The 24,168-nt window shown below is 43.9% G+C and overlaps 1 protein-coding gene across 4 annotated transcripts; it reads left to right on the forward strand.

The window, feature by feature from the left end:
* Window positions 1-767: 767 nt before the first annotated feature.
* Window positions 768-23,374, forward strand: SAP130 (Sin3A associated protein 130). 4 transcript variants are annotated; one of them, XM_081861730.1, is made up of 21 exons: window positions 768-1,336; window positions 3,754-3,871; window positions 4,016-4,251; window positions 5,583-5,741; window positions 5,975-6,086; window positions 7,105-7,229; window positions 8,399-8,523; window positions 9,652-9,802; window positions 10,356-10,446; window positions 10,768-10,872; window positions 11,353-11,494; window positions 12,334-12,452; window positions 13,709-14,011; window positions 15,067-15,241; window positions 16,561-16,665; window positions 17,652-18,010; window positions 18,958-19,206; window positions 19,529-19,654; window positions 20,333-20,433; window positions 21,155-21,268; window positions 22,472-23,374. In XM_081861730.1, exons 2-21 carry the CDS (start codon window positions 3,760-3,762, stop codon window positions 22,628-22,630), a joined length of 3,168 nt encoding a protein of 1,055 aa, XP_081717856.1. In that variant the 5' UTR covers window positions 768-1,336; window positions 3,754-3,759; the 3' UTR covers window positions 22,631-23,374. The 4 variants fall into 4 exon arrangements, with proteins under 4 accessions (XP_081717856.1, XP_081717855.1, XP_081717853.1 ...); XM_081861729.1 differs by having other exon boundaries at window positions 18,961-19,206; window positions 20,330-20,433; XM_081861727.1 differs by having other exon boundaries at window positions 769-1,336; window positions 20,330-20,433.
* Window positions 23,375-24,168: the final 794 nt, after the last annotated feature.

Below are 24,168 nucleotides of genomic sequence, written 5' to 3' on the forward strand. Positions count from 1 at the left end.
TTGGTTGTGTATTTTCTAATGATTTGTTGATTATGACTACTTTTGTTATGTTGTAGTTATGTATTTTTCACGTTGTAAGCCACCTTGAGCATGGCTCTAACTGCAGAAAGGCAGCATACAAAGAAAATTATGTAAAGGTAAAAAAGTAAATGACCCCTGGACAGTTAAGTCCAGTCAAAGGCAACTATGGGGTGCAGTGCTCATCTCACTTTAGGCCGAGGGAGCCAGCATTTGTCCAGACAGCTTTCCGGGTCATGACGCCAGCATGACAAAACTGCTTCTGGCGCAACAGAACTTCCCTGCCCTAAGGAACCATTTACTGGGCTGAAGTTGGTTCAGTATTTATTACATTCCTCCAAGGAGCGCAAAGTGGTGTACATCTCCCCGAATTATTCCTACAGCAACTTTGTGAGGTAGAATATGGAAATTAGTTTATGGAGCTTCACCATGGAGAAGGGATCTGAACCTGCCCGCCCACCCTGGCTTTCTCTGGCACTGTACGGGCATTGCAATATACTCCAGTGGGTATAAGAGTGCCACAGGCTGCTCTAGGGACCCTGAAGGCCCTTCCATTGTATGACAGCCCAGTGTTGACTGCCATAGTCCAACAGTCCACGCCTGTCCATTATATTACATGTATTACAATATTATTAATATTAGCCCCGTTCATAACCAGTGAATGAGATGCTGCTAAAATGCAGAGAACTTGTGTGTTTTAGAATAACAAGAGATCACAGCAACGGGGCAATAATAAAACTTTTAATAACGGTCAGGCAGGTAAATGTAAGGCAGAGCGGGAGCAATGCGGCTTCGGGGCAGCTCCGCTTTTTGTTTTCTTAGCTTGGGTTCGGAAGTGGGAGCGGGAAAAGGAACTGACAGCTCCCAGGTCGGTTTCCCGCCATCTCACCAAGCAGCGGACCGTCCCGTTCTCCATCTAGAAGCCATTTACTAAAGCGCTCCGAAGAAAGCCGACCAATCCTAATCTTGGTGGGCGGAGGCAGCTAAACGCTCGTCCCGCCTCCTTTCAGGCGGCCAATCGGGACCCTCTCGCTTCCCCCAACCTCTCGCGGCGTTATCTATGGGCGACGCTCAGTTCTCGAACTACAGCCCCCAGGAGCCTCTGCGCAAGCGCCGCCTCAGCCAATCGACGCGCCTAGCGAGGAGAAATTATCACCGCTGTGGGCAGGACTAGGCGAGACCCAATCAATCGAAAGGGGGGAGGGGATGCTTTGCTGCGGCAGCGGAAGCAACACTCCCGACTGAGCCCCCTCAGCGTCGGCGAAAGAAGCGGCTCCGGAGGCTACTCCGAGAGGCACCGCCGCCCCCTCGGCTGCAGGTAACTCGGCGGGCAAGGGGAGGGCTCGTTCGGGGAGCGGGGCGCCAGGGAGAGGCGCCGCTCCCTCTGGCCGAGCCCCGCCGAGAGTTACTCGAGCTGGGCGCCCGACTCCTCCTCACTCACGGCGGCTGCTTGGGGCGTTCGCGGCGGCCGCCGCAGCCTTTTTATTCTCGCTGAACATCCGGGTCCCTGGCCCTGCGCGTCTGTTTCACATAGTGATCAGGGAGGGAAGGGAGGCGGGCCCTGGCTACTCCTGATTAGCCATTACCTGTTTTCCCATTGGTAGTTAGGCGTAGCCTGTGCGGGCTTTCCCATTGGTTGGCAGGTTGTGCTGCCTTCTACGCTGGGCTGGCTCGCCATAGGGAAGTGAGAGGATCCCATTGGCTGCCCGCAGAGGGGGGCGGGCTTCGCTCATGCTCTAGTGGGCGGAGCTTATGCCGAGAGGAGAGCTCCGCCCGAAGCGAGCGAAAGGGGAGGGGCCTCGGGAGCCGCCCCTGACCGGCGACGGGCGCTGCTCCCTTTGCCGCCTTGTGCTGCGCGCTGCGGCGTCTCCGCTGCAGAGTGTCGGCTTCTCCCGTCAAGATTCCGCACTAAACTCGCCCCGATCGCGCCTGTCTCGGAAGCCAAAAGTTTGCGGCGGGTTTGCGGGCGGGTGAGCCGGCCCAGCTGTTGCAAGCGGCGCTGTTATAATCGTATTGATCGTAGTGGCCCTTCCACGACCAGCGCAGTTTAGGGTCGGGGGTGCGGGGTGGGGCGAGGTATTAGGCTTGTTTCCCAGAACAAGGGGGAAAGAGAGCATCCCCGAATAAGGAGCTGCTTCTGGATTCCCCTAGATCTCGCACTGTGCACGTGCAGTCATTACCCCTGATGACTTCAAGTAGCTGCGTTCTGCTGCCAAGCAGGTAATTGAGATACTGTAGGTGTTGCCTGCAGTTGATGTTAAAAGAGGGAGACAAACACATGAAAGTTGAATTTACGTTTGTATTGCGGTGTCATAAAGTGGTTTTGGAGTTGATGGTGATGTAGAAGTTATGATCGTGAAGGATGTGAAGACTGTGAAGACTGATTTAGTCTTCCCTAGCTTGCTACCATCCAGGTGCAGTTTGACTTTATCTCCCATCACTCCTGCTGATTGGCTATTCCAGCTGTCACTGATGGGAGCTGGAGTTCAGAACTGGTTTATGTGATTACTGTACTGATGTCAGTATCCAACGTCTAACACTCCATTATGCAGCCCAAGATTTGCTTATTCAGGAATAAGTTCTCTGTTAAGTGAGGCATTCTCTCTGGTAAGTGTGCACAACAGATGCTTAGCTGTTCAGTGTAGTTGTATTGTTCTGCGTAGTTGTACACTTCCTCTGGTTTTTGCATGGCTGCTGTCAACAGAAGTATATAGTAGTTTGTGTAGAACTTTTGAGTTGTTTGGAAGCCCTCTGCCTGAGATCTTGGAAACTAGACAGTAAAGTAAACAATGCTGATATAATTAGATCAATGGTCTGGTTTTACAGTTATAGTCACTTTCAGTGTTTCTATGTAGTTTGCTCAGCTGTTGCACAGAATTAGCTGAGTCTTTCTGATTGCATTTGGGTACCTGTGTGTGACAGCTGTGTTGCTCATCATTACATTTACTGTCATGTGTACATGTGCAATCTTTCAATATAGATTTAGTATTTAATACCAGCCTTACCTCCTTTGGAACTGCATGAGGAAAGAGTATAGAGAATTATAGCCATTTACAAAGTACAAGATAATTACATCTATCATTTCATTTATTTAAAGCATTTCTGCCCTGGTCTATAATCTTTAAACTGTATTTGTTTTGTGTAGTTGATGGTATGTTTAATTGATGTTCAGTACACGATTAAAATACTTTGATATAGGTGTCTTACACAGATGTTTGCATAGCAGCTGTTATTTATCGATACTACTAATGCTAATATTGAGTCTTAATTTCATAATTATAGCCCTGGTTTTTTTTCCAGATAGTTAGTAGAGAAGTCCTAATGTCAAAATATTGGAAGGTTAATATCCTCTGGACACATTTCTGGGAGTAAGATTCATTGAAGACAGTGGGACTTATTTCTCAGTAAGCATAAGTTGGCACTGTAAACATTGGATTTGTGCCAGGCCTATGTATTGCTACTTTATTATTTGCATGTGGTGGTTGTCACTTGAACCTGTGTTACTATTTTTATATTTCAGTATATTAACGGACCAACATTTGTCTATTAAGTTACTGAACTTGGCTGAACTGTTTGTATTTTATATTTTAACCAGATGGAGAGCTTGCATATCATTTGTCAGTGGCTACTCTGTGCAAACATACGTAACCTAACTGAATTTGCTGGGATTCCTCAGTAACAAGGGCTTCAGTAATGTGGATGTATGAATTATTTGTAATTCTGTGTGTTCCATAGGTGGAAATGAGTTCTCAGCAGTTTCCCCGTTCAGGACCCCCTCCTGCAAGTCTAGGACCAGCTCCAGCTCCGATCTCTACCAGTGGATCTACTGGATTGATAAACCCAACAACTACAGGTAAGGCAACTACAGGATTTCTACTAAGGCTTCAGTATACTTGTTTTGGAAGTAAGTTCCATAGCAATCAAAGACAGCATTCCTGTGCCTTGCCTGTTTCTAGTCCTGTTTTCTTTCTAAAATTTCATACATTTTTCTATTTAGTGAGTGATGAACCCAGCCGAGAAATGGAAGTTGCTCCCAGAGATCATGTGGTCCCTGGTGGCTCTCTGCAGTCCCGTGAAGAGAAGCAGGAAACAGTGGTAGTCCGGCCATATCCGCAGGTGCAAATGTTGACTCAGCACCATACGGTACAATCTGGTGTGCCAGTTACAGTAGCAGCTCCTCCAGCACATTTAGCTCCAGCAGTGCCACTTTCTTTTTCTGAAGGTCTTATGAAGGTAATGAGAGCATTGCTTTTCAAGTATGGAATAGGGGTATTTAATAGCACAAATTTAATGCAGTGGCAAAGTTAGCTGAGGCTAGATTTAAGTTTAAGTGCAACTTTCTCTTTATTTTAGCATGTACTTGTTTATATATTGCAACTGTCTTTGGTTCCCTGGGACAGAGAAGGTTGAATACTGTTATCTGGTGCTTTCTAAAGAAAATCTACTGAAACCTTTACCATTGAAGGCAGTCTGACAAGGGATTGGACTAGTACATAGTTCACAGTGATGGAGCAAATATGTTTTCTGTTATGCCAGAGGGGTAGGACTTGAACCAATAGGTTGAAATTACAAGGAAATGCTCCCCATTGGTACAAACTGTGCCTCAGAAGATGGTGGGCCCTCCTTGTTAGATGTTTTAAAGCAGAGGCTGGTAAGCTAACAGTTATGCTATAGCAGCAAATTTTCTGCATTAGCAGGAGGTCTACGTGATGTTTTCAAGTCCTTTTCAACTCTGTGAATCTATGAAAAACTCAGTCAAAATATCCTACTGCCCATCTCTTAAACATGCCGCTAAATTCTTCCTAAAAAGTGCTGGGCACACTGGTCATGCCCTTGCAAGAGCATTGTAATTGTCAGCTGTGCTGGCTGGGGCTAATGGAAGTTGTGGTACAAAACATCTGGAGGGTACCAGTTGCTGAAGGCTTCTCTTTGCCATGCATGAATAAGAACTGTCGGAGGAGGAGGAGGAGGAAGAGGTTCACAGTAGTTAATTGGAAAGAGGCATCTTGTCCCTTGCATCATCTTCCCCGTACACTGAGGCTGGCGGTGAAATGATAATCATTGGTAATCTTAATCCTAAACAGTTTGGCTTAGAGAAAATACAGCCCCACAGGTTTTGAGAGTTGACTGTCTCTGTTCCAGCGCAACCAGTAGTGAGTTGCATAATTTCAAACCCTAGACCTAATTTTTGTTAAGCGGGGGAGAGCAGGATTACAAAAAGTTTCAAGGAAATTGGTTGATGGGGTATGTCTGTCTGTATAATTATTTGTGTGCTAACTTCCAGTAGCTGTCTCCAAGATTAAAGCTTTTTGTACTAGTGACTTGATCTTAAGAAAGCAATATTATTGCACAAAGATTCATCTTTTCATATGATTCTCTTCTGAGGAATAATGTGTATAGAGAAATTCAAAATAATTTAATTAGACTGTGGCTACCAGTAAGTTTGTTACAGGTTTTCTTTTCCCCTCAGGGTTAACTAACTGGTGCATACTTGTGTTGTTTTTATTTGTTCTGTTGCCACAGATTTCTAAGAACCAGTAGTTGTATCTTTATGTTCTTTGCAGCCTCCCCTGAAGCCTACCATCCCTAGCCGCCCTATTGCACCAGCTCCACCCTCTCCTCTCTCCTGCCCCACCAAAGTCCCAGGGCAAGTTACTGTAACAATGGAGAGCAGCATCCCACAGGCCTCTGCTATTCCTGTAGCAACAATCAGTGGACAACAGGTAATCATTTTCTTCTTCTAAAGTAACTTTTTTGTTTGTTTAAAGTCATGGAAAGCAAATGAAGCACTGTGAACCACAGTAGCCACAGTCTTGGTTTGTATCTCCTACCATAATAATTCATATCTAACCTGTACTTTCAAGCGGCTTAACGGTAGTGTGTGGTTGTATATGAAGCCTTTCTTGTAAATTACATCTAGACGATTTCCCCACACACAATCTGTTACTGTCTGCAGGGACATCCCAGCAATGTGCACCATATCATGACAACCAATGTTCAGATGTCAATAATCCGAAGTAGTGCTCCTGGACCACCATTACACATTGGAGCGTCTCACTTACCTCGAGGTACTTAACATAATACTTTCTTGGGATGATTGATTATGTAATAAACTTATTCTGGACAATGTTTATACTGTGGTTAATGCATGCGTCAATACCTTGGTAGAGTAGCTATAAAGATAATGGTTGCAATCTAAAGTAACGATTTTTAGCTTCTTGGTCTTGGGAAAGTGTAGGGTATAATTAGGGTTACAGTAGAATATGGTGTGTTGATCATTTTTTTAAAAAAACACACACACCCCTCATATGTTTTAGGACAGGGGTGCCCTTCAGACATTGTTGACTACAAATCTCATCATCCATAGCCAGCAAGGCCAACAGTTCAACCAGTGGGCAGGGTTGATGAGAGTTGTAGTCCATCAACATTTGGAGGACACCATGTTGGCTGCCCCTTGTTTACAATATGCTGTGGATCACATGCCGTCTACATTCTGGGCAAATCCACCATCTCTAACTGCAGTTAACATTAATACTGGTGTCAACGGCAGTTCAGATGAACCAGATTCTTTATATACAAGGGTTAACAAATTGGTTTCAAGTCCTGTTCAAGAGATTAGGCTCAATTCAATATCCCTGTAAAGTAATCTGCAGTTCAAGCCAGCTGGAGAAACTTGATACATCTGAAGGGAGGAGGGAGCATACAGCTCCACAGCCTATTGTCTCATGAGATGCATGAGAGAATGCAGCTGAGGGATATTGCAGCTATACAACCCTGGTTGATGTGTTTCCCAACCTTTGGTCTCCAGCTGTTTTTGGACTACAATTCCCATCATCCCTGACCACTGGTCTTGCTAGCTAGGGATGATGGGAGTTGTAGTCCAAAAACAGCTGGAGACCAAAGGTTGGGAAACACTGGATGTTACCACTTTTTCTTTCTTTTATGCAAATTGCTTTGTTTAGCCAGCACTACTAATAGCACTCTTAATTCTTTGTGTCATGTATAAAGAGTCGTGGCTGCTCTTACACTTTTTGAAAAGTGGACTGTCTTAGGGATTGTCTCAGTTTTACGTGGGATTTTCCTCAGGTGCGGCTGCTGCTGCTGTGATGTCCAGTTCTAAAGTGACAACTGTTCTGAGGCCAGCTTCACAGTTGCCAAATGCAGCGACAGCTCAACCAGCAGTTCAGCACATCATTCATCAACCTATCCAGGCAGGTGACAATTGTGCAGTATGATTGTTGTTGTTGCTTTCAGATTCTTTTGGGCTTTTCTTAAGTGGGAAACCACTTACATAGTTAAATGAACTGTGAAATCTGACAACTGGTTCTTGTGACTCAAATTCTTCAGCATTGCAGGCCAAGATTTAAAGACCCTGTAAAGGGAGCAAACTAATAATATTATCCAAAGAGTGAACTTCAGATTAACTCCCACAGTTAAGAGCTCTCCATTTTGTTTGAAGCCCTCCTGTTAATGGTTGGTTGGCTTTTAGCTCCATTTGTGTGCAGTAGTGGCTGGCACAGGTGGGGCTGCATTGCTTTCCTGACTTCCCAGTGCTGCACTTTGCTGCCAGTTACTAAGGGGGATAAGCAAGGCAGCAGGGAGCTGAGTGTGGTGCAAGCACAGTTGTGGGGCCTACCATGCCAAGCTCTGTTTATATGTAAAATAGTTCCTAGTTTGTAAGGTTGCCAACAGTTTTTCTTTATAATATGTTTACAAAAATGATCTACATATTGCTAAGGGAGAAAAATGTGTCTGGCAATCAAATTACCGTATTTTTCGCTCCATAAGACGCACTTTTTCCCTCCTAAAAAGTAAGGGGAAATGTGGGTGCATCTTATGGAGCGAATGCAGGGGGGGGGCAGGCAGGAAAAGCCCCCAAGAGCCACACACAAGCTCCGTGCGGCTCTTGCGGGCTTTCCCCCAGGAGCGAGAAGGGACTGACGCGGCTAGTCAGTCCCTTCTCCCTCCTCATAGAAAAGCCCGCAGAAGCCACGCGCTCCTTAAAGGGTGCACGGCTCCTGTGGGCTTTTGCGGGAGGTGGGGGAATTGCCATAGTCAAGCGCAGCCTCTCTCGGCTGGAGAGGTTGCGCGCAGCTAAAGAGGAAGCCAAGACAGCGAGCAGGATGGATCCCGCTCGCTGTCTTGGCTTCTTTGCTCTTTGGGGCTGGGGAGGGATTATATTTTTTTCTTGATTTCCCCCTCTAAAAACTAGGTGCGCCTTATGAGTGAAAAATATGGTATCTGACCCTTAGGAGGCTCAGAGGTCCATTTTTACAAAGTTTTGCTATGTGTAATTTCTTTACATTTTAGGCAGTGAATAATTTTTTTAAAATTATTGGTTGAAAGCCCTAATGTAATACTTTTTCCTTACGTACCACAGTCCCGGCCTCCTGTGACAACTTCAAGTACCATCCCTCCTGCTGTAGTAGCAACAGTGTCGGCCACGAGGGCCCAATCACCTGTTATTACAACAACGACAACACATGCCACAGAAGCTACCCTCAGGTAACCAGTATACCCATTAATAGTACAACCATAGATATGTTTATTTGGAAGTAAGTCACTCTGTGCTCAGTGGAGCTTACTCCCTAGTAAATGTGTCTTGGGATTGCTTTCTTAAATAAAAAAAGGTACATTCGATGATTTAACTGAGGGCCACTTTACACAATACAGTGGTGCCTCGCAAGACGAAATTAATTCGTTCCGCAAGTTTTTTCTTCTTGTGAGTTTTTCGTCTTGTGAAGCACGGTTTCCCATAGGAATGCATTGAAAATCAATCAATGCGTTCCTATGGAAACCGCCTTCAGACCAGGTCCGGGGACAGTCTGTCCCCCGACCTCTTCTGAAGGCTGGGGGGGGGGGAACAAGGGCTTTTCTTCCCACCGCCAGCCTTCAGAAGGCTGTTCTGAAGGCTGGCGGTGGGAAGAAAAGCCCTTCTCCCCACCTCCCGCCCCGCAAGCTCCGGGGACAGGAGGGCTTCACTGCCACCCGCCAGCATTTTAAAAGCCCCCGGGACAGCGGAGGTCTTCTGAAGGCCGGCGCGTTTCTCCGCTATCCCAGACGGCTTTTGAAGGCAGGCGGGGGGGGGAGCAAAGACTTTTGCCCCCCGCCGGCCTTCAGAAGAGGTCCAGGACCTCTTCTGAAGGCCGGCGGTGGGTGAAAGTCTTTGCTCCCGACGGCCAGCATTTTAAAAGAGGTCCCCGGAGATTTCCCTATGGGCTTTCTTCTTGCGAAGCAAGCCCATAGGGAAATTCGTCTTGCGGAACGACTCAAAAACGGAAAACTCTTTCGTCTTGCGAGTTTTTCATTTTGCGAGGCGTTCGTCTTGCGAGGCACCACTGTATGGCCATCTAATGGGAGCTGCTTCAAACTGCCTCCCTAGGCAGCTGCTCCATGAAAGGAGCCATTCTGTGTGCAGCATCTTGCTATGCAGCTAAGCACCCTTTCACATGGTGGCCATATAATGTGAAACAGCATTGATTGAACTCTCCAGAAGAAATGCTGTTGGTGCATTAATTCATGTAATGCACAATGAAGAAGCCATTCTAAGCTCCATTGTGGTGTCTCTTCATAAAATGAGTCGACGGACTGTTAAGTGCTTTCAGAAAAAGAACCTTAGATTGTCTTTTCCAGCCGGCCAACACTGTCAATTCAGCAGCACCCACCTTCTGCACCTATCAGTATTCAGCGCCCTGCACAGCCACGGGATACAGCAACCAGAATTACCCTGCCGTCCCATCCAGCCATAGGTACACAGAAACAGCAGCTTCACACCATGGCTCAGGTAAATATTATAAGTGAGATCAGTGCAGTTTCTTCCATGTTGTTGTCTGACTTTTACCATATGGTTTTATAAGGTAGTTGAATGAGGTTTCATGACATAGCATGAAACATATTGTTGGCCTGGACAGGGGGTGGGAAACTTCCAACCCACAATCCTCCATTCCTAAGTCTGGAGCTTCTTTCCTTTCGGGAACACAGTCTGCCTCCTTGCTTTCTTTAATCTGCCAAGCAAGTCTAGCCTTCCTTTCCTCTTCTAGGCTGCTGCTTTTCTACTTGGTGTTTGATATACCTAGCATCTTTCTTTTGCTCAGTCCTCTAGTGTTGCTGTAAGAGGCTTAAAAAGCCCTCTTGGTTCATGGCATCCTGCTATGCTGTGGCTGATAGTCTAGGTAGCTTGTGGACTCTCATGAGCTGGTCACTTAGACCAACAATGGGAGCCCATCTACTCCAGCTCCTCTGTAAAGCATCAGATCAGGGGAAGTGCCATCTCTGTTCCAAGATGCCAAAATATGCCAATCATGGTTTCTTGACAGACAACTTTTTTCCCCCTGCAGAAAACAATATTTAGTACTGGTGCTCCAGTGGCAGCAGCAACTGTGGCCCCTATTTTAGCAACCAATACCATTCCTTCGGCAACTACAGCTGGTGAGTATCTACAGCTCAGCATTTCTTATGCACAAATACAAAAACCATTAATAGGGTTGATGTATCCTGCTTAAAAAAAGCCCTTTATCTCTGATAATTATTGAGTGGCACAATAAAATTAGTGTATGATTTTAACATGTGATTTTGGAGGCTAGGCACACATGGAAAACACTACCCCAGTTACTGCAGGAGCAGGCTAGGGGTCTAGCTGTTCTACAAGGAGCAACAGAAATTTCCCAGCTTAGAAGTGATATACATTTTCTGTCAAAGGCACAGACTCTGAAGAATGTTTAATTGTGTGTGTACTTTTCTTCCTTTCAGGTTCTGTATCCCACACTCAAGCACCTACAAGTACAATTGTCACAGTGACTATGCCCTCACACTCCTCCCATGCAACGGCTGTGACCACCTCAAACATCCCTGTCGGTAAGAGAGCATTAGTTCTGAGCTTCATTGTCCTTTGATCTATCATTTTATTTTCTGCTGGGGCAGAATGGACTAGGTACATCAGGGGTGAGGAAACTTCTTTGCTTCCCACAGGGCAACTTTGACAGGTGTCTGGTTCCACCTACCTGCTGAAACCCCTTGTGTGGGGTTTCCAAGCTTGAGAACTACAGCACAACGGGTGTTGTCAGCCCTGTGCTTTGCAACCCTCCCTGCGCTGCTCCTTTCTGCCCGTCTTGTTAAAGGTGAAAAGTAGCTGCACTGGGTGGCTTCAAACAGTAGTGCTGGGCAGGAGAAGCAGGTTCCCCTCCTTGAGCAAGCCATGCTCCTACTACCCACCAGTTGAATGGAGGTTGGGAGTGCATCTTGCTCCAGCAAAGGAACAATCAGTATCTGTTTCCTAGTATGAATCTACTACAGTTTACTTTGTGAATAACTGGGATGTCTTTTTTCACTGTACAGCTAAAGTAGTCCCACAGCAAATTACGCACACTTCCCCTCGCATCCAGTCTGATTACACTGCAGAGAGGAGTAATCTCATTCCTATATCTGGGCACCGGGCATCTCCAAACCCAGTTGCCATGGAAGCTAGAAATGATAACAGGTAACTGAACGAATTTACTCACTTAGGATAGGTACTTAATCATCTTGGTTATATTGCATGTATGTTATACGTGAGGACATCTGCAAAAATATAATGAAATGTGTTTTGATCTCTCAGTTAACTTCAGTATCCAAAGCTAATCCTATGCGCACACATATCTGAGAGTAAGCCCAGTTGAACTTGGTAAGATTCGTTTCTGAATAGATGTGCATAGGATTGCGCCAGCTAAGACTTTGCATATTTCTGATGAAAGAAGCGCTTGTGATTTTGGATTGATTTGAACCAATCGGGCTGAAAAGACATCTAGGTAACCAAGCCACAATTTATGCTTCCAGTTCTGTGAGTTATGGACAGTGCTCTTCAGATTCTACAGTTTGTTTAAAAGGGTGTGGATTCAGGGAATTGTCAGGTTCCTGAGGAGCAAATAATGCTGCATGTCAAATTTGACTCCTGCATTTCAGGGCAGCTGTAGATGAAGGGAAAGGAGCTGCATTGTTAGGAAGTGGAAATAGTGTCAGGTGTATACATGTTCTACAAGCAGACTACATAGTGACATGAAGTATGTGCAAATGTAGAAACTCTTTCACTTCACTTCTTATGTTTACTCTTTATTGAATTATACTGTTCAACATTGTCAGGGTATAGAAAGAGGGTTTGAATTTGGAAGCTTTTTGGGTGTCCTTCCAAGTAGGTAAATGTGATGGCGCACAAAGAAGCTAGCAAACCAGAACTGTCAATTGCATTGCAACAAAGGTTAATTAACAATCACTGCTACAGTTCATTTGAAGGCTACAATTATACTGTTGTGTCTAACATTTAATTTATCTTCATTCCTCTAGACAGTCAGTACCTGTTCAATTCCAGTACTTCTTACCAACATATCCACCTCCTTACCCTTTGGCTGCCCACACTTACACACCAATTACCAGCTCTGTATCCACTATACGCCAATATCCTGGTAAGGAATCTCAAAGTTTGATTTACAGAAGAGTTTTAGAGCAGCTACATAAATGAGCTTTCTGCATAAACTTTTCTTTTTTAAGTTCAAAGTGGGGTTCCAAAGTACTTTGGGAAACAAGCAAAGGTTATCTGGCAAATTTAATATTTAAATAATTAAAAAACCCTCTCTGCAAAGCTTGCTCAAGTCAAGATAATGATGAAGCAGATCATTTTGCTAAAGACTTCCGGCTTCGCAATGGGTTTTTCTCTCCCTCTCCTCTTCCCCATGCCCTCCCCAAATCTGCTCAGGAGAATTGGGGGAATCCCCAGAAAATACTGGGGGGTGCACTAGGGGCCGAGAAGGAGAGGAAATTCCATTGCACAGCTAGAGCTCTTTGTGCCAACAGAACTACTTTGGTGGCTACAGCATATGGTCTGTTTTTTTGACCCAAAACATAGTGACTACCAAGGGGAATTTTTAATCTAAATGATTTGGGGAATTCTGCAGTTTTTAAGTTTTGGTGATTTGCTGTTCTGAAAAATTGGTATTTTGTAATTACTCTCAAATTGACTTGTTTGTTTCTTGTGATTTGTATTACAATGGCTACTGCTACAAACAATAACAAAAATCCTCCTGACAGTCCTCTTCCACCCTTCTCTTGGATGTCCTGTTGTTTTTGGAAATGGGGGTTTGCTGTTAAATCTAAATTGGCAAATTGTGGTTTGTGCAAGCTCTCCAAACCAGGACTGACAGTGTGAAATAACTTCTAATAGCTTGACAATTGAGGTGAAAGTTTAACTGGCGAGTCTCTGCTTTGTGTTCTCAGCCATTGTATTACATGAGCTCCACGTTTACAGCGTTCAGCTGCTCTATTCCAAACTACTGGAATATCCAGTAATAACCACTTCTAAATTACTTCAGCTAATCAGAAAACTTGTTATAGCTAGACCCTAGCTGTGAAAGGGCCATATGTTTTCCTTGGAGTATTGGAATACATCTTTTTCTTTGCATATATAACCTCAACAGTCCTCATGAGGATTATTATAATTCAGCTTTAGCATTATGAAGCCACTGTTGCTGCTGTATAAACATAATGCTGGAAGGGCTGGCTTATGAATCTTATTTAATCTGTTGGCATCTTCAGCAGGACCACAGATGTGTGCATAAACTACAAGTATTTAAATACAAAATCTAACAATGCTGCTTGGCAACACAAGATAATAAATTGGCTGTTTTGTGTGGAAGTAATTAAGTCTATTGTTTGGTATTTCCAGTTTCAGCTCAGGCGCCAAATTCTGCCATAGCAGCTCAGACTGGAGTAGGAGTGGCCTCCACAGTTCATCTTAATCCCATGCAGCTGATGACAGTGGATGCATCTCACGCCCGTCATATTCAGGGCATCCAGTCTGCACCAATTGGTGCACAGGGTATACAACCAGCACCCATCAGTGCACAAGGAATACAGTCTGCGCCAATTGGAACCCAAGGGCTACATCCAGCTGCCCCAATTGGCACACAGGGTCTTCAGACTGCACCAATGGGTGCTCAACAGCCACAAACTGAAACCAAGACATCAGGTAACTAGCCAAGAATGCTTGTGTTGTGAGCAAAATTGTCCATAACTATTCCTCTTGGGGTTTGCTTTTTAATTAATCGTGTACTTATGGCTGCAATACTACTATGAACACCTGCTTAGAAGTTCTGTTGAGCTTGGTGGGGTTTATGATTAAAAATGCATAGGTCTGGGCTGTCACTAATGTGGACAACTGCCATTTCTGTTTCTGAATCAAACACACTGCTAGAGTCACTTAAGCATTTTATTTTGTTTACCAGTATCTGCTGTTCCCTATCTCCTAGCAAAAATATATGATCAAGTTTGTGGGTGGTTTTCTTAAGCTATGGCTAATTAGAGTTTTAATCCTGTGTATACATTTTTGAGGGGACGCGGGTGGCGCTGTGGGTAAAAGCCTCAGCTCCTAGGGCTTGCCGATCGAAAGGTCGGCAGTTCGAATCCCCGCGGTGGGGTGCGCTCCCGCTGCTCGGTCCCAGCGCCTGCCAACCTAGCAGTTCGAAAGCACCCCCGGGTGCAAGTAGATAAATAGGGACCGCTTACTGGCAGGAAGGTAAACAGCGTTCCGTGTGCTGCACTGGCTCGCCAGATGCAGCTTTGTCACGCTGGCCACGTGACCCGGAAGTGTCTCCGGACAGCGCTGGCCCCCGGCCTCTTGAGTGAGATGGGCGCACCAACCCCAGAGTCTGTCAAGACTGGCCCGTACGGGCAGGGGTACCTTTACCTTTACCTATACATTTTTGAGAGAGCCCCATTGAACACCTTGAGTTAACATTCGTAGAACTGAGCAGCAGATAGTTTTAAAACACTAAGCCTGATATCCAATTTTGGTTATACTCTTAGTAGAGCAATGTAAAAAGACGGACTTAAGTCTATTGAGTTCAGTTGTTCTTCTGCTCCTGAGTATCATTTGGATGGCTGTCTCCTTAAATTTGGCATTTGTTGAGCAAGCATAGAATGGAACAACATTCCCACTTCTTATTTTAAGAGAAACAGTTTCTGGTTAAATTTCTCTTGCTTTTGTCTGCTACCTCCCTATAAGCTTTTTGTTCCTTCCATTAGTGGTCTTGGCAGATGGAGCCACTATTATGGCCAATCCAATCAGCAATACATTCAACACTGCTCCAGCTTCAACTACAGTGGTACAAACCCATAGTCAGAATGCCAGTTCTAGTACACCAGCCCAGGGTTCATCCCCTCGCCCAAGCATTCTCCGGAAGAAACCCACTACAGATGGGTGAGTAAAATTGCAATTGCTTTGATAATGTGCAATCTGCTTGCCACTGTACAAGAAATAGTGTCGTATCTAATAAAAGCATCCTGTTGGTGCAAGGATTTGTGCCCGCGCAACGGGATTTCCTCTCCCTCCGCAGCCCCCCCCCATGTCTTCTGTGGGTTCTCCAGTCCTCTGTAGGAGATTTGGGCCAGGTGTGCAGGGGTGGGAGAGGGAGAAGTCTCATTGCACGGATGAAAGTCCTTGCACCGACAGTACAATATTGTTGGATACAGCCTTGTAGCAGTCTGTTCATCAGTCGTCTTATGTATGCTGAGCATTATGACAGAACCAATAAAACATGTGAGAACTCATGGAATATGTATTTATTAGTGAAGACTTATACCCTGCCTTACCTCCAGTATGTAGCTCAAAGCAGCTTACAAAAACAGAGATGTGTGTATTTTTTAAAAAATTCAAAACTAAAAACAGAGTAACAGATGAGTAAAATAGAAGAGTAAAAACACTTCAACACAGGGACCAGGCAATTTCTTAAAACTAGCCACTGTAGGGGGCAACTGTATTTCTTCAGGAAGTAATTTTCATAGTCTGGAGTCAACGGTGCAGGGAGCACTACAGAAAATGCCTTGTCTCATGTCAGCAGCCTCCTAGCATTTTATGTGTGTGTGACCATAAGCAGGGCCTCAGTGCTGATTTCAAGGCACAAGTTGGACAGCATAGGGAGAGCTGTTCTTTTAGATAACTAGGTGCCAGGTTGTTCAGGGGTTTATATGCTAATAGCAGAACTTTGAATCAGGCCCAGTAACTCACAAGCAGCCAGTGCAGAACCTTAGGAATTAGTGTTACATGACCCAGGCTGTTCAGCAGCATTCTGCACCAGCTGTAGTTTCGTTACCATACAAGGAAAGAGTTCTGTCACCTGTGTTTGGTCAAACCCGCTTTACATCCTAAGTAATCTATGCTCTAGCCATCTTCCGACATGTTTCATTGCCCAAAGTCTCTTGGGAAACCAGGACTGGAGAGGGCCCCTAGGTGCAATTGTGTCAGTGGCCTATATCATCTTGCTTTTCCACAGCAAGACTAGGGTCTTGACAGGAGAGGCAGCTGTTCTGTTTGGAAAATTTCCCTGCGAATTCAGGAATCTTTTGGATTCCATTAATCTGCTGGAGCGAACAATTCTAATCAGCCCCCCAGCTGGAGCCTATATAGGATAAATACAGCAGAAGAGAATATTAGTACACCGCTTTTAAATTAAGCAGCCTTGGCAACTATTGTAATAGTTTTGCTTTTCAGAAACTACTATATTCATGGCTGTTTTGCAGGTTGGCGGTTAGGAAAAGCCTCATCCCTCCGCAGCCATCTGAGGTATCTGGCGCTCGAGTGGAAAGCTCAATGAGGAGTGCATCTGGATCGCCAAGACCAGCTGGGTAAGATCTCATAATAAAAAGATATGTAAAGCATTCGAAGTACTGTAATTCTAACTTGGCAAAAAGGTGAAAGAGATGCTGGCTGTTCTTACCCATTGCAAAATAATAAGCTCCGTGGAGACAGCTGGTGCATACTTACTTCTGGGTAAATGGGAGTTCAGTGAAATATTCAGTGATGATCACTGAGCTGTGCAAGCAGATTAGGACCTGGGGAACATAAAATAGGGAGCTATTTTAAGAGTATTGAATTACTTTTTCTCAGATCACTACAATATGCACATATTGGCCATGTTCAGATATAAGCCTACGCAAAGCCATAGTTAGGCAAGATAGTCTTGCCAATGAGCCATATGATGCTGCCTACAGTTTTAGCATCCCTTGTTTTTCTCTCCCCTTCTTTGAGTGGGAAAACAAACCACAGAGCAGGCGGCTTATTGGATCAGACAAAAATGTGTCGTCCAAAATGGGGTCCAGTGTACTTTCTTATCTAGATGGTCCAAACCAGCACTCCTGGTTCCTTTCTGCATTTGAAAAAAACATGACCAGGAAGCCAATGTTCTTGGTTTCCTGAATGTGATTTCTTGGGGAGAAACAAATCAAAGGTTCTGATTCAGGCATAATGCTAAAACCTCTTTCATTTCGTACCTCATTTTTTGATATAGCACTGGAACCCTAAGCTTGTTGCTTTCTGATGTTTTTACATGGTATTGTCAAGATTCTGAAGAAAAGGCATTAAACTTGGTGACTGTATTTCACCATTTCTGGTGGGCTTGTACTACTTAGATTCTGGAAACCCAGACTTCCATCTACTTATGTGATGTCACCATATTGTAAGATACATTTCTAGAAAACTGGAAAGGGAAAAAAAACCAGAACAAAATTAATCTTTCAGAGGCTCTGCATTTCTATACAGTCATGGTAGTAGGATCTTGAATAAGTGAAACTGCTAACTTTTTCCTTTTTTCCTTTTGGTTTGTTTCATCTAGTGCCAAGCCAAAACCAGAAATCCATGTGTCTATGGCCACTCCAGTGACTGTATCTGTGGAGGCAGTATCCATTCAGAGCAATGAACAACCTCCAATTGCAGTCCCCACTTCCCAGCAGCCACCAGCTGCCATTCCAACCATCATCACAGCAGCTAGTCCACCTTCGCAGCCCACGGCTGCCCTGTCAACCATTCCAGGAACTGTTCCTGCTGCTGCACCGACTTCAACCACAATTGTGGCAGCTCCTCCACCTCCACCAGCCATGGGTGGCGTCCTCTCTACAGTATTGGGCCCCGTTGTGCCAGAGATAAAAATAAAAGAGGAAGTGGAACCCATGGATATAATGCGGCCAGTCTCAGGTAGATTTCTGCTTAAGCAATCACAAATGAGATGCTCAAAGTAGGTACAAAAGCCCCACAGGAGATAATAATTAGAAAGGGCCATAGCTAGCATGTCACTGAAAGCTAAAAGTTGCATAGTTAAAATGGCAGGTAGAAATAAAAGAATACAGTGGTACCTCTGGTTATGAACTTAATTCGTTCCGGAGGTCCATTCTTAAGCTGAAACCATTCTTATCCTGAGGCGCGCTTTCACTAATGGGGTTCCTGCTGCGCAATTTCCGTTAGCATCCTGGGGCAAAGTTCGCAACCAGGAGCAGCTACTTCTGGGTTAGCGGAGTTCGTAACCAGAAGCGATCATAACCAGAGGTACCACTGTACACTTGCTATTAAAGTTTGTGGAGAGATCAAACATTAGTGCTTAATTCTGCTCTGTAGTAAACACTAAGAGAACAGTTGTGCAGCCTTATAGTGAGAAGTCTCTGTTCAAGGCTTTCACTCTTAAATTCAATTTGTTAAGGAATTTCCTGTAAGTTACTTTTGCCGTAGTAGTTTGCATGTCAAACACAAACTGCCAATCGATTGCACTAAGGGTGCCTTGCAGCTTTATTGGGAACTGAAAGAGCCCAAACGCTGTCGTAGTAACCATAATCCCAGAAAAAAAAGAGATCAGGGAGGATTGAAACAAAATACTTCGTCTGCTTAACTCTGCTCACTCTTATTCATGACGTAAGGCCAAACCATTCAAAAGAAAATCAGGGGGAAAGTATATATAAAAGCTCTAAGATCCTTGAGAGGAGGGACTCTAGAAAAACATAATGTTCTCCTCTTACAAAGGCACTGCACTGGCAGTTAGCATCTGGTCTCTAGCATTGCAGTCTTTAGAAGACAAGGGTGTTGGCTCTAAAGCTGCCTTTGTTTTACCTGTCAGTCTCTTAAAACTTGTCCCTTCCTGTCTTCTCTTTCAGCAGTTCCTCCACTGACTACAAATACTGTCTCCCCGTCTCTTACACTGCTGGCCAACAACCTTTCAGTGCCCTCAAGTGACTTGCCACCTGGTGCCTCTCCAAGGAAAAAACCACGAAAGCAGCAGCACATAATCTCTACAGAGGAAGGGGATATGATGGAGACTAATAGCACTGATGATGAGAAATCCACTACCAAAAGCCTGCTGGTAAAAGCAGAGAAGCGCAAGTCACCTCCAAAAGAATATATAGGTGAATGGAAATAAATAAATTAATTAAATAATTGGTTGGTTGGTTGTCATCTTCTCCAAGTAATACCCATCCACCCAAAATGTAAGATTGCCACTAGAAAAGGAATTTGAGCTAAAAATGATCAACTTTGGGTCCGTCTGTCCCCCGTAAAGATCAGTTTTTCATGGCAGATTTTTATTTGGGGGGGCGGGGAGCTGTTGGAGCTGAATTAATCTCGAATTCAAAGTATGCCGGCCCTATCGTGGGATCACATTTTCTTTCCTAGCTCAAAACGCAAGCACCTTAAAAGAGGCTTTAGTTATTTTTCTCAATCTTGCTTTAGATGAAGAAGGTGTGAGGTATGTGCCTGTACGTCCTCGGCCACCCATAACACTGCTTCGCCACTATCGCAACCCATGGAAAGCTGCCTATCATCACTTTCAGCGGTATAGTGATGTCAGAGTGAAAGGTATGTCTTCCTGTCATTACATTTTGCATGGGTCGGTGAACAGATGTGTTACAATATTAGACAGGTGTCTACTTGCAAACATTTAACCTCTGATATAGGATGTGCAGCAAATTGCCTAGAAACATATCCACCATCTAAAGCCACTGTAATATTTGTACTGCAGAGGCAGTGCTAATACATATCAGTTTTCCTATTGTTATTGAGGTTTAGTTATACATAAAGTAATAGAGATCCTCAGCTGACAGGAAGTAGTCCCCGTATAGTTGCTTGCTCTCTGTGTGTCTGCCTAGCAAAATGAATTATGCAAGAAAAGTGGGTGCAAGGAGACTTGCTTACTTTGCATTATGTATTTATTGAATAAGACTTTGGGGTTTCTACATATATAGTCCCTGGCTATCAGACAAACTAAGTTTACCAACACTTGATACAAAGATTCAAAGCAAGCCCCACTCCACCCCTGTTCAGATCACAGAATTTGGCTGTTGCATTATTGCACATCTGACCCTGGATCCCTGTTCCTGCATTCTACCAACATCTGTGGTCAGGTTTCACATACCAGGTACACAAATGACTGCTGCAGTAAACTTAGTATTTTTGTAGCTCAAGGAATAAGGTACATTTCACCTTTTAAAAACTCATTATTTGCTTGTGTCTCGTATTTGACTCTTGTTCTAGAAGAGAAGAAGGCTATGCTGCAAGAGATCGCTAATCAGAAAGGTGTATCCTGCCGTGCACAGGGGTGGAAGGTCCACCTTTGCGCAGCACAGCTATTACAGCTGGTAAGTGGGGGAAATGGGATAGTTTCATATAAAATGAGGAAGAAATTCCTCCAAGAAAAGCCTTAGCCCAGGAAGCTTTCTTAAAGGTGATACAAAACTATATAAATATATATCATTTATATTATTTTTTTAAATTACCACCAGATTGATAAGACTATTGGAGGCAGCACTGTTCGACATTCATGGATGCTTCTATTTCAGGTGGGGGTGATGTAGGTGCTTTGTATTCTAGCACCAAGCTCCCAAGGCCATGAGGAGTACAATGGAAATGTGACATTACATTGTGTATGTAATTTAGGAGTGCTGGGGCTGCTGATGGTGTGTGAAACGAGGTTTTGATCTAAGTATAAGAGGTGATGGTAAGAGGACTAGAACCTCAAAGCATATATTTCACAGGCATTGGATGACAGTTACTTGCATATAGGGAGTTACTGTTGTACTGCATTGTAAGAAGCATAGGCTAGGATCCATGTTTCCTCATTCTGAAGTGGGACAGCCCTGCTTCATTTTGAAGCATATTTCAGAGAGCTTCCTACTGCAGTTGCAATAAAGACATTGTAACCTTAAGAAGAGGAGCACTGTTCTGTCAGCAGTGAAAAATAGTACTGAATCTTTTGAAAGCAGTTGTATGAGCAGATGGAATTTTTATAGCTTATGTAGCCCTTGATATGAAACAGTGTGAAAATGTTAGGTGTTCTTGCCAAATTCTAATATTTTATAGACCAACCTGGAACACGATGTGTATGAACGACTCACCTCCCTGCAAGAAGGGATCATTCCCAAGAAAAAGGCAGCAACTGATGATGATTTGCATCGAATAAATGAACTGATACAGGTAAAGGCTTATTGTTCACTCCTTCAGTTTGGTGATTTGCAATTGATATTTTTTCTTAATTTAAATGGTGGGACATTTTTTTTAAATGTGAAACAAACAATTGTTAAAAGAGGGTAGAAAATGAACCACACAGTATTTTAGTATAGCCACTCAAAATATTAACGTATTAAAAAACAACACATATGATTCTTTAAAAAAATGAATAATTTGGGATGTATTTAAACACTACAACAAATAGAAAATAGATATTCACAGGTTCCATGGTTCCACGTATCATTCAAAGCCTGAGCATAATATATGGGAGCATAATAGTTGGGAGCAGACACATGGGGGAGGAGGGAGAGAGAGACAGAGAGAAGAAGAATTAGTCCATTAGTCTAAAAAAATTGGTCTTCAAACACTGATGGAAGGCCAGTGCCTTGACACACTGAATTACTCCTTTAGGAAGAGCATGCATCCAGAGTATATAACTTCATAATAAAGAGTAGATACATGCATAGTTTTGTATACTTACATTTTATCTTTTTAATCAGAAAAGAGTATGCATTGATCTGTTTCTGTTGGGCTGCTTTGGACATACCGGTAATTTTAAACTGTGATTTAGTGTTGTGTGCAAAAACCTTTGGCTTCTGCACCTCCATCCTCTTTGTGGCAGCCATAAGGAAGATACCCATTTTTAATTAACTGCAGTTTAGTATTCCATTCAAATTCTAAATTACGATTAATATTAATTATGGCTAGGGAAACAAGCCAACTTAATCAACCATGGTTTGAAATTGGCTTGTTTCCCCAAACCGTAATTAAAAATAACCGTTGATCCAGGTTTGGACATGACTCTCCTTGCCGCCATGCAAGAAGTGGAAAGGGGAGTGGGAGAGCACACAAGCCTCATTCAAGCAGCACTAAGTTTAGCATTGCGTCCAAATGAGGTTGCTTTCGCCTTGAAAGTTCACCATTATTACTATGTGTCTTGAAATGCAAATGTCTTACATAATACATTTGATGTAGAGAGTCTAATTTCCCAGATTATTATTAGCAGAAAGTGGAAACATACTTGTTCATCTGTTCCTAAACGGCTGCTTCATTTGTTTTAAAATTCTTTAGGTCATGTACTCTCTGACATTTCAATGTGGTTGTTTAAAGATTACTTGTGTGCCTATGAGGCATTCAGCTGTTTAATATCAGTCCTGTGTTGTGTTTCAGGGGAATATGCAGAGATGTAAGCTCGTAATGGATCAAATAAATGAAGCTCGAGAATCCATGTTAAAGGTCTTGGATCACAAAGAGCGTGTTCTGAAGCTTCTCAATAAGAATGGAACTGTCAAGAAAGTATCCAAATTGAAGAGAAAAGAAAAAGTCTAGAGCCAGAGGTATAAAGACTCTGGAAACAAAGGTTGTACAGAACAGTGTTAAGGCTCTTTTAATTGGGGGTTTGTTTTAGAGAGCTACATCTGAGTAAGAAGGACGATGGATGGATACGTTGGAGCCCAATGACCTTAAGGGATGATTATTGATCTATCAAAGGAACAAAGATTTTTCTCAGGCTTGTCCCTGTTTAAACTCTTCACAGTCACATTTTGTTTAGCCCTCTTGATGTGCCAGTGCCTATTAATTGGAACCATTGATGCAAACGTGATAGACAGTCCTCGCCCTTCCATCCTACAGTTTTAGAGATAACTCCACAGGTTTGTACAATGGATTCTGCAGCAGACCTCAAGAACCATCTATCTTGAAACTGTTTGGAGATGACACTACTTCCACGTAGCCAACTCAGTTTTTTGCTCCTTAAGATCTTGCAGTGGCTAGAGCAGCCTTCATAAACCCAGTGCCATTTGCATTGGTGGTCCTGCTACATTTAGAATCTTAAGTGGTTCTGAAGTCTCTAGCTGTCTATTTTTTAAAAAATACATTTCAAAGTGATTTGTAGTGTTGTGGAGTGTGTGCGTGTGCCCATGTTGGTGCTCTGGGATATTGTTTTCAAAGTACTCTCATACAGCACAGTACTTCCTGTAGCTGGTGTGATGCTCTTCATTGTGTTACATACAATTTGTGCTATATGACATCCTGGAAACATGAATAAAGGATTTGGAGGATTTTGTATAATAACAGGTGCATCTAATTCTGTGCTACAGATCCCAGCAAGGAAAAGCCAGATAAGAACTATAGGGAAGTAGCTGCTTTCGTTCATGACATGTAAAAAGAACAGATTGGTATGCACAACAATTACACTTTTAGCAATCTAGGTTAAACATATTTTCATCCATATTTGCTATTTCTGTAATAAGCTGCTATCAGTTCTCTTAGTAGCATATATCCATATAGGATATAACACTGGCAAAATCCAGCACGTACAAATTTCATTCAGTGGAAGGGGCCACTGCCAGCCAAAAGAAAACAACTGCAATGGGAGGAGTGCAAAGGCACACACATCCATAGCAATCCCACTCGGAGCAGCCAGTCTAGATGCAGCTCCCAGCAGGTACAATATCACCCACCATGTACACTGCTGGCCAGGCACCCAATAGAGCACCCACCCATACTAAGGCAGAATGAGATGAGCTACCATTAGCAAAGGCCAGTGGGTCAGAGCAAGCCTGCTAGTGCAAAGATAAGGCAGGCCAGGGGGAGGTTCACTCAAGTGTAGATTGCCCCTTGACTACAAGCTCCCCAACTTCTTCAGTTTTCCTTGAAGCCCATATCCAAATAGTAGCAGTGGGGGCAAGGGGATGTTTCTGGAGATCAGGACAGTGGTGCTCCAAAATCTGGGGGGAGGGGCCTGGCTAGGCAGTCAGTGGGAGGGTAGCCACAACAGTTGGTGGACCCTGGAGGAGTAGCATGCCTGTACAAAGAAAGGCAACTTATACCAGGGATGGTTCACAAGCTCATTGCACTAGAGCATT

The sequence above is a fragment of the Podarcis erhardii genome (genome assembly GCF_964252035.2).
Source record: "Podarcis erhardii genome assembly, chromosome: 5".
NCBI lineage: Eukaryota > Metazoa > Chordata > Lepidosauria > Squamata > Lacertidae > Podarcis > Podarcis erhardii.

What these genes read in the sequence shown, in the direction of transcription:
- SAP130 (XM_081861727.1), top strand. Translation starts at nt 3,760, where the DNA reads ATGAGTTCTCAGCAGTTTCCCCGTTCAGGACCCCCTCCTGCAAGTCTA. An exon ending in CAACAATCAGTGGACAACAG is followed by an intron (nt 5,742 to 5,974) that starts GTAATCATTTTC and finishes TACTGTCTGCAG; the next exon opens with GGACATCCCAGCAATGTGCA. An exon ending in AGCTTCACACCATGGCTCAG is followed by an intron (nt 9,803 to 10,355) that starts GTAAATATTATA and finishes TTCCCCCTGCAG; the next exon opens with AAAACAATATTTAGTACTGG.